Here is a 10,680-nt window from a genome sequence, read left to right as displayed (position 1 = left end):
ATCACCCAATGCATCCCTATTACATTTGTACCTATTAGAAATATTCTGCAGATCTGTAATACTAATCTGTAAAACATATGCAGATTTCTTGAATAAAACTGATCTTATTACTCTTTATCTTATGAAGAGACTGTCTTAGTGACCAGTAAGATAAAATAGCTTAGTGAAACAGATTAGCATTATTTACCTTAAGACACAGTGGTCCTCTGGCATCGTATCACATTCACCAATACAGGTGCCAACGTCAATTATCTGCAAAATGAATGGTATTCTGTATGTTTCTATATTTTGATGAACAATGATAAGCAGGTCAAAAGTATTTTAATGGTTTAATACCTATTAAGTTCTAAAGGTATCAGTAGCTATATAAGGTAGTGTAAAAGTTGCTTTTTAGTCATACATTTTGTTATTTCTCCTGGATGATCAAAGGTGACTTTACCACTATTATTAAATAAAAGAGCTGAATTCATTACAGTCAAATAGTCTGTTACAGGGTGATAAACAACTGATTATATAATTATATTAAACGAAGAGCTCTCACATAAACAGTTATAACAATGATGTACGTATTTATATTTAAGTTACGATGAAATTTTTTTCGATAGAATGCTACGAGCTGGTCTTTTGCCTCCGCTCGTATACAAATTCATCCCTGTCTATGCTGTGCTACCACTACTGTTAGGTACACACGGACAGTAGGTGCCGAGATTCACCCATACATCTAGTTTGGCCTGTTAATCAAACCCGGGTTTCTTTGGCTGTGGACTAATCGCTCCACCATCGAACTAAATACCGCTTTGTTAGAAGACGTGCAGTGTGCAAGTTTTGAAGAAGCAGCAAAATAATACTGTCTTATTAAACAAGGTAACATTTACTTTGTCAACAAGGTTCATTGTCTTTATGTTGCTCCTTTCCATGCGGTCTCTGCTGATGTGTCGTATTTACTATCATCACATGCTATGTTTATAACATCACTGTACACAAACGGAGAAGAATGTTAAAAAGATAAAACAGTCGAATGAGAAATACAAATCATGTTAATGAATAATGCTCAAGAGTTTTCCTTTAACTTATTACTCTAACAGAATATCTTATTAAGTATTAATCTTAACCTTGAGTATATAACTTAGTTTAATAACATGCAAGAAGTTTAAGGTCGAAATGTAAAGAATCTTGGACATGGCCCATATGAGCTCCCTACATAATTCTTGAGATCGATTTTGCCGTATAACTAGGTTCCTACCTTCTTTTGGGATAAACATTTGGTTCACAAGCCTCTCGGTCTGTGGTAAACTCATTGAGAGTGGATTCGTAAATGCCAAATTGTAGCTCTTGCACTGAATGAACGACTTTATCTCTGCTGGGGAGCTTGCCAATAAATAAATATATACATAGAGTGTCTTTGTATGTGGATGGGAATTAGGAGTCTTCAGACACTGATAAATGTTCTTGTCACAAACACTTGCAAAGTGACCTGCAGAGATGTACTTGAGAGCAGAGGTGCTGAAAACTGTTTAACTGTAGCTGTCATCGAAGGAACACAACGACTAAATAATGTTAGGCGAAAAGGGTAAAGAGCTAAAATGTGGCCATCTCTATTGTGAGGTGAATAAAAACATTAAAAAAAAGTGGAGGGTCATACTTTTTACACATTTTAGCGAGATTGGCTTATTAAATATCTAAAATGTATGAGCCTCCTTTAAATTAATTACATGTACAGTGCTAAACTACTGTACTAAGAGTGTAGAAATAAAAATACAATTACATTATTAATCACACTTATTTCATAAGTAATTCAGAGTGGCATAATGTCTCAGATTTTCAATGTCGAGTTTCAATATTAACAGATGTTCATCAGGCAGTAGTCTTCCTTAACAATGCCGAACTTGTCCTGAAATTATCAACAAATTACTTTCTCACAAAATATAAAAACTCTTAACAATTTAATTAAGTCTTTATACTGAACGAATACAAAAATTTGTTAAAAGAATTCGAAAGAATGAATGAATGTAAACACGGACACGGGTGTATATTTCACATCCAGACACGTGTCCCCCTGCACGCACAATACTTTTTATGAACTGCTACTGGATCTTCTCTGGAAATGATTGTGTGGTAAGTGTCACGTTCTTAATTAACAAAAATGATCGATTAGGACACTTACGTAGCATTCAGGACATTTATTAAAGGAAATGTTTCGCCACGAATAGTCTTATGGACTAAAGAAGCTTTTCGTAAGAAACGTTTCCTGTAATAACAAAATAACAAAAAAAGGCACAATACCGTGACTGGAACGATACACAAATAACCCGCAGTGGTCCGACTTGGACCACTGACAAAGCGTGACTTTGTCAATGGTCCAAGTCGGACCGAAACGTCGTCGTAAGCTTTTCTCTTTTATGTGCGGGCTATTTGTGTATGTTTCCTGTAATAAATGTCTTGAACTGTACTTTGTGTGTTTTTCCAAACTGACTTTTACCTATGTATCACAAAATAAAAGCTTTAGTAACTTGTGTTTAGCGCTTCTTTTGATTATAATAATAATTAGTAACTTGTCGGGAGTTTCCAACCCAGACTGGGTTATCCAAAGAAACAAAAACTATCACGTTCTAGCAGCCTTTCTTGTACGGTACACATTTCGTGGACCAATGTTCACTACTGCCCAGCAATCTTTCTGCCTCACTTTCTGAGCGCAGGCGATGCATTCGGCAAAGCCCAAAGCACACTTCCTGCTAGCTAGTTTCTCTGAGTTTCTTCATATACTTAGGCTCCAACGCTACAGTCCATCTCACTGACCACTCTAGTCCACACAATGCAATCTATGCTCACATACATGCTTGATATCGTCACAACAATTCTCGCACACCCTCTTTCCCTCCAAATCTGCTGACACTCCACACACATTGTTGCTTTCTTTCCCCCAGATTTATCAACCATGCTAATGCTTATCAACCTATCGATTTATTCTGTCTACATGACCAAACCATCTAGAAAAATCCACCCTTTGAATTATGCTTTTAATTCCAACACATCGTATTGTAAGTTCTTCATTCCATATTCTCTGCAAAATGTTTAAAACACACTGATTTCCAACAACACATTTAAGATAATAGTTCTTCTTTAATTGGCAGGGGCGCCTTTAATTGCATTACTTTGCTTTGAAAAGCCTTCTTTGTATCACTTTTTTCTTGTAAATTACATCTACCAATTAGCTCTTTTTCCATATATACTACTACTACTACTGCACACTCTTGATATTCCGGTTATAAATATACCCTACACATTTTCACTACCACATATTCTCAAACTAATCAACTTCATACTACACGTTTCCACGTTTTCCCAATCACATCCTCTTAACCCACTTTACACTGCATCTTCCCACTCCTCTTAAACAAGTCAACATTTAAAAATCTGTTATATCCCTGATAACTTTTTTCTTTAGTTTGTTCATTTTCTCCTCTCTAATTGCAGACAACTATCGTTTTATATTTCATCTTTCACGTTATTTACACCTGAAAGCCTACTCCCCAACCATTTACCAAGGGTTCAACTCGAGCTGATTCCTCCCTACACAGTCATCAGTCCCCTTATACTTTAATTTTATTTTTATTTTTAAAATATGTGGTCATTATGTATTTCTTTTCCTTAACAATATTAATTTTTGAAGGGGTGGACCGGAAAGCCAGAGCAAGGCCTCGGTCAGATGACCAGTGCTCCAGTGGCACGTCATCATGAACACTAAGACCCGCTACATACAGTAAACCCCTGTTTCCTGACGAATCATACCTAACTTAACCTACTTCTTTTCCCTGTACATAAATCCGTTAATATTGTATATTAAGAATAACATCCATGTTATTTAATCCACGGGAAAAAAATAGCTTTTGTAATGGAATTTGTTTGTTTAAGCAGTAATAGGCAGAATATCATTATGTAAATTATTTACGTAAATTATTTTTTAATATGTGGGTTGTGCAATGGAGACAGGTATATGTTAAACAAATGGGGGAGAAGCTTACCTTTGATAAGCAATTTTAAAACCGTAACCCAAACCAAATTTAACTAACCTAGACAAGTCGTAAAACTGTCTGTTAAGTTGGGTAACAGTAGATCAAGTTATGTAGAAATGGGTAACAGTAGATCAAGTTATGTAGAAAAAATATTTTGCAATAAGTATTAATATATTTTCATTACACAACGCACATAATACTGGAAAGTTTACATAAAACACCTAAGAATTAAATAATTATTGACCAAATTGTTTCACCAATTATAAAACTTTCATGAACAAAACTCAACTAGGGGTTGGACAGCATCTGGGAATAGGAGGTAATCAGGTTTGATCTAAGGTACTCCAGTTTTCCCCGGACATCCCACCTTTCACAATATTATGTTCTACTGTTGCGTCAAAGTTTCATAGAGTCTTTTCACTTGGCCAAAAATACTCTGAACATTTACCTAAAGCCTTACACAGTCTTCCTTCTCTAGGTCCCTCACACTAAGATTCATAAGCACTAATAATAGCCTGTATTTTGGCATCAAACGTTTCTTCTCATCCACACAGCTCTCTAATTAAAATATTCATATTCCTTATCCTCTTTCTATAGTTCTTCCTTCTCTAATAGTATCGCTCTACTTTTAGCTCTTACTGCCTCAGCTATACCCGACTTAATGCAATCTACGTCTTCCAGTTCAAACTGTTTTGACTCATCGTACTGTTTCAAGCAGTGCTTAGACATTAAGGTTCCTGAATTCCATCACACCCATAAAATAATTTTTTATCTACGTCTATAGTGCACCAATTAGCATTTAAAAATTTAAAAAGACTGTTTCGTCGTAATTTTGGGTATTAAATTTAAGAGTAGGGATAATTAGTTCCTACGTATAAGAGTCTTTCCCGCTTTCTAACGGGTTAAAAGGTAAAGTTGAAGGTTCCAGAAAGCGATTCACGAAATTCACAGGAAGATGAAGGTAACAAGTGTACAGTAAATTCAAATGAGGGTATTATAGTTGGCCTGGGAACAGTCGAATCTCACCTGAACGGTTGGGTCGTCAGGGGTAGTGTAGTTGTAGAGGTGTTGGTAGCGAGAAGCTCGGTAGCAGGACGACTCACACCCACACTCTTCCACCACTGATATGCACTCCGCGCCTGGAGAACATCGTCATTTTAATGACTGAATTGTGTAATCACTTGCGCAAAATCAGTTTCAGATATAATAAAAAAATAAATGTGATTGTAACAATTGTTCATAAGAAAAGATGCTACTCACCATTTGGACCCTCCACCGACACCGTCCTGGATTTCGTAGCTTTGCAGCCTAATTCTGCAAGAATAGCAATATTTGTATTCGAAAACGTTAATCAGACTCGTGATTTCGATTAAAATATGCATATGCATATGCATTTAGCCTCTAGGATATCTCTCTGTTAGTATTCAGTTTAATGATCTATATAAAAAATAAACTTTAGTGATGTATTCCTAACCATGAAAACAGTGTCCTTGGCAGTCACCAAGGTCCACAGTGGTCTGGAGAGGTGTTCCTTTATGAAGTGTGACGGGTCGGGGCTGTCGGCGGCACGAGTGTGGTTTTGACTGACACTCACAAGCTTCCGTCACCGTAACACTGACTATACCCTCCGTCGTCACCAGTCGCTCCACACGTGAAGCAGAGGCAGTGCAAGCCTCCCCCACGGGGCACGAGGCTATCTCACGCTGGTGGCCAGAGTTCAGCAAAAACAACTGGAAGTCAATAAACATAAATAGACAGAATGAATGATTATATCTATACACGTAAGTAGACATATCGAACACTCTGTTACAATATATTAAATTTGCATTAGCTAAATGTAAAAAATCTAAAACGTGCGTATCTCGAGTAACTTGAGTTCTAGACATATCATCCGTTGCTTAAATTTGATTGTATCGTACAAGCTTGAATAATTAAAGAAAGTAATGTTAAAAACAGTGTGAACGGGGTTCGATAGCAGAATAGAGGAGGTAACCAAATTAATTTGCACACTTTGTTAGCTACACTGAAATTAAAGAATAACCCAGGCGATAAGGCTATTACTATTTACAGCTGGAAAATAAACGGCTTTTCTATTCTTCAGTGAAATTGCTGAGAATGTTGGAGATATTTCTCCTGGGCGCTTAACTTGTCAATAATTATTCGTTGTTATAACCAGCACTTATTATCAAGTTTTTATTCGGTCGACTCTTCTAATTTCATTAATCAAAATGATGAATTCAGTTACTTTGCACAATAATGCTTATGGCAAGGCATAATATCACTGGTCGTATCTCACTCAGATTGTTATGCTGATATTGGCAAGAGGCGGCAAGGTTACAAGTACACAATTCATGCAAATTGTGTTTATCTTACTTTTCTGTTGATAAAATGCTATGCTTATTATCCATTACTGAGCTCGTCCTTTCAGCTGACTCAAGCACCATAATTTTTTTAACACGAATACTAACTGCTTAATACGCAAAAACTTTGCAATTCTGCCAAACCTTCTACAAGGAATCTCATCTTCCTAAATTGCCTTGAAGATTAAGCTTCTCACTTATTAAATATAGTGATTTTCAATTGTAAAATTCCTGAAAAAAATAAAATTATTAAAATTTAAGGGATGTGTTGACTCTCCAGGCATATTTTTCCAAGGTTTTGAGAGTTATTTAATTTCGATACTCAAGCACATGTCAAGGAAAAAAAACTGTCAGTCGCAAAAAAAAAAAAAAAAATCCCACACGAAATTAAAATTAAAAAGAGTATTATATACTTGAGCTTGCATCAGAAGATAGGCTTAGTTGTAAGGAAATACATGCACATTATATATAACCTTAGAAAACTTACCTAACCTTATTATAACAAGCTCAATTTAACTTAGCCTAATCGAACTAAATATAGTTTAGAAAAGTATGTATGTGCGCTCGCGTGTGTGTGTATCATATCAGAATATAAAGGTAGAGTGACATACCAATCGTGGATCCATATCAGGGTTTTCCGAAAGAAGGCGCTCGAAGTTGGCCTTTTTAAGGGGTTTCCTTTTGTTGCAGTGTCTCCTGCAGTGACCCACATCAATTCGAATCTCCTCGCCCGTAGCATCTGCAGGAATTAAACGTGGGTTTATGTCGTCTTAGTAGAGCCCACAATATTAATGACCTTTTTACTTACACCATTCTTTATATAATTTTGCTTTTGATCTTTTTGTTCACTGTTAAATATTACTTAAAGGTTCTCTAGGTGATAAATCCATCACAAAATGTTTTATATGAGATACTAACTAGGTTTAAAGTCTATTGAATTTAAAGCTTCAATTCCATTATATATTTACACGTAAGAATACTTTAATCCCTAATCCCTTAAATTTAATGAGTCGTCTATATGATTAAGATCCGTGTCGGGAGACACGAATAAACAATTTAATCCCTAAAGCAGGCATTAACTAAACTTTCAGTTTATAAGCTCTGAGAGATACAAATTTCTGTATATTTTCTCCGTATTAAAATTATTGTCATTCAAACAGTTAATCGGAACAGAAGCTTCAAATATACTTTGGGTTTTGCTTTACAGAATTGTTATTTTGGGAGGGGGTAAGCGTTCTAGCTTTAATATATGAATAATACATCACTTTGTATATACAATATTCTGATGAATATCTCTCTTAATTTGTAAGCATTAAGAACAGTGCTTGTACACGTGGAGCGATATATTTCTTAGGTGACCAGCAGTTTTAATGATTCTCATATGCAGATAGGCTTTACGCCCAATTAACCAACCAACCCATTAGGTATTTATCTCTTAAAAGCGGGTAAAGTAATCAGGTGGTTAGCATTGTTTGTGGAAAATATAGAGAGACTACTTACTGACTGATAATAAATATTTAGATTCTGCAGTAGCTCCATCAATAGAAAAAGAGTTTGCTGAAGAATTGAAGTGATTAAATATATATTCTGTGTTGTAGGTTATTACATACAAAAAAAAAAAAAAACAAATACGACTATCACCTGATTAAAAAATTATTCACTTAATTATTTTAATATTTAGGCCTGTCAATTGTTGCTCCTTATTTCAGAAATATGTTCACGTTTAGAAAAGACAAACGTATCAGACACTCCTCAAGTGTTAAAGTTCAGGATAACTACACCATTAAAATCCTAGTCTTTTGAGTCATTGGCTGTTATATTATGTTAGCCTTTGCCTTATATCATCAATAAGAACGGTGACCTTTCTCGTGAAAGTAGCTTGCTAAAATTCGTGACAGTTATGCTACCTAGTAACCATCAGCAATGTTCTATAATTACTGGAAAATGATGGGTGTAATGTCGATTGATTTTTCAGATAAATTAGTCGCTTAGAGTTAACCTGACCCCTATAATTAAGATTATACCGGCGAGTTACCTATAGGTCGAAGCCCAACGCAAAAAGACTTTGTATTTCCTTCATTGTGTGCGGGCCGTGATTGCATCCTAAGTAGAGATTGCGTCTTTTACTTGAGATCCAGGTGTGGGTTCCCTGGCACGCATTAATTATGGGGCAGTGTTTGTCATATTAACTACTATTATTTTAGTATATTATAAAACGGTAGACGATTTGGGCATGATAATCTTCAAGGGTCCATCCTGCAACAGCCGAAGAATGGCTTGACCGAACATGGCATTGCTGAAGCCCGTCTCGCTTCTGTTTATGCATTCAGTGTGACCATTAACAAAAATAGAAACTTCAATATACGATAGACCTTTGTTTCAATAGCTGACTGATACAAAATACATTCATTTCAGAATATATTGGTGTACCTGAGACTCCAATGTTCTTCATCTTTTTCTCGCGAACGCAGCAGCTGGCGTGGTCAGGTGAAGACAGCGTCACCCCTTGGGTCACCCCTGGAGAGTCTTCCGTTGAGTCCTCTAGCCCAAAGAGCCTTCCTACAACGAAAGAAAATTAATCATGAATTAGCGAGACCATGGAAAAGTTCTAAATATCCAGTATAAAAAAATTAATTTTACAGAAGTTGATGACTGTCGAAATGTACCTCTTGCAAGATGAGGCATCATTAGCATTAGAAGCATCGGCAACACCAGTAAGAAAGCAAAAATTGTTGAAGTCATCTCTCCGGCACTGACGAGGGGACTGAAACAATGAAGGACTTTATCACTAATGGGTAAACAGTAGGAAGCCTTGGAGAAGCAGTGCGTCTGGCCACGGGAGCAGCGCTACTGGAAGCTGGGACCCGCTGCCGCTCCTAATAATTGAGGGAGGGAGCGGTAAGTGGGAGGTGCCACCCACTCCACCACCCACTTCTTACCCACCCACTTGTTTTTTAAAGTAAGCCATTGTCGTACAGTCTCAGCTCAACCTATAGTAGCTCCGTCCGGTAGCCTGCGTCATCCTCACACGCCCACGCCCATAAAATGAATGGGACCCGTCAGAGTTCATTCATTGTTTGTTGAGGGGGCGTGGCAGTGTACTCTGGTTAGCACAAACAGCGTAGCCAGCTGTGCCTTGTCATTAGCCATGTGGCACACCTGTGATGGCAGTGACCAGATTGGTGAACAATGAAGGGGGTGAGATATAGCGATACCAGAGCACCTTACTGGCGCAGTAGCTTGACCAGACAGTTGTTATCAGCAGAAGTGCATATCTTACCTTCAATCACTGGTTGTGCAACATGTGGCCCACCTGCACCCTAATCTGACTCGCCTTAGTTATTTGTTACACCATCTTTATATTAGATGGTTGTTATCCTAATTTGATTACCCAAGTACTCCAGGCTGCAATAGTTACATGTATACTATTTTAAGCTTTATATCTTTAAGTCATGTTTTTCTAAGGTATGAACCTTTCTTCATTTGCATCAGTGTACACTGCAAACTCAAGAGGTGTCAAGTGTGGCTTACTTGAACACATTAGAAGAGAGAGAGTTTAATGTGCGTTAACTTCAAGCAGAAATGTCACAATACCCAAATTAATCGACGAATGGTTAAACATTCTAGAACTGAAAAATATTTAATTTTAAGTGAAACTTTGCATAGAATTAGACAAAACAGGCGCTCCTATCATTGTCGGATTGAAATATGAAATATATACATACATTATATATATATATATATATATATATATATATATATATATATATATATATATATATATATATATATATATATATATATATATATATATATATATATATATATATATATATATATATATATATATATATATATATATATATATATATAATATATATATATATATATATATATATATATATATATATATATATATATATATATATATATATATATATATATATATATATATATATAATATGCAATAGGATCACAGTAAAAAGGTGATATTACAATATGCAAAGCAAGCACAGTGAAAAATAATGAAATTCCAAGCGCTTTAGTGATTTATTTTTCCTTAACATTGAGAGAAATTTACGAAAGCTCTTAGAATTTCATTTCACCATTTGTTTAATCTGCACTTTAAAGGAGGGGTTAAAGATATTGGCTGTTTGGAGTGACATCTAAACTCGTATCTGGGCGCCTCTGCAAAGACAGTGATTATGTGTGAATGATGGTGAAAGTGTTTCTTTTTTGGGTCACCCTGCCTCGGTGGGAGACGGCTGGCGTGTTAAAAAAAATACATACATGAGGGTCCCCAGTCC

General features: G+C 36.0%; 1 protein-coding gene across 1 annotated transcript in view; it reads right to left on the bottom strand.

Moving 5' to 3' along the window:
* Positions 1 to 9,793, bottom strand: part of LOC128703834 (uncharacterized) — a 21,223-nt gene extending 11,430 nt beyond the window's left edge. The window contains exons 1-7 of the mRNA XM_070086985.1: positions 9,040 to 9,793; positions 8,804 to 8,932; positions 6,985 to 7,112; positions 5,488 to 5,743; positions 5,274 to 5,327; positions 5,040 to 5,152; positions 188 to 252 (exon numbers count right to left, since the gene is read on the bottom strand). Of these exons, the coding sequence (XP_069943086.1) occupies positions 188 to 252; positions 5,040 to 5,152; positions 5,274 to 5,327; positions 5,488 to 5,743; positions 6,985 to 7,112; positions 8,804 to 8,932; positions 9,040 to 9,115 (821 nt within the window). The 5' untranslated portion in view covers positions 9,116 to 9,793. The remainder of the gene's footprint in view (positions 1 to 187; positions 253 to 5,039; positions 5,153 to 5,273; positions 5,328 to 5,487; positions 5,744 to 6,984; positions 7,113 to 8,803; positions 8,933 to 9,039) is intronic.
* Positions 9,794 to 10,680: the final 887 nt, after the last annotated feature.

The sequence above is a fragment of the Cherax quadricarinatus genome, chromosome 20 (assembly GCF_038502225.1).
Source record: "Cherax quadricarinatus isolate ZL_2023a chromosome 20, ASM3850222v1, whole genome shotgun sequence".
Classification (NCBI taxonomy): Eukaryota; Metazoa; Arthropoda; class Malacostraca; order Decapoda; family Parastacidae; genus Cherax; species Cherax quadricarinatus.
The sequence above is the reverse complement of the archived record's forward strand: the minus strand, read 5'-3'. Positions and strand labels throughout refer to the sequence as shown.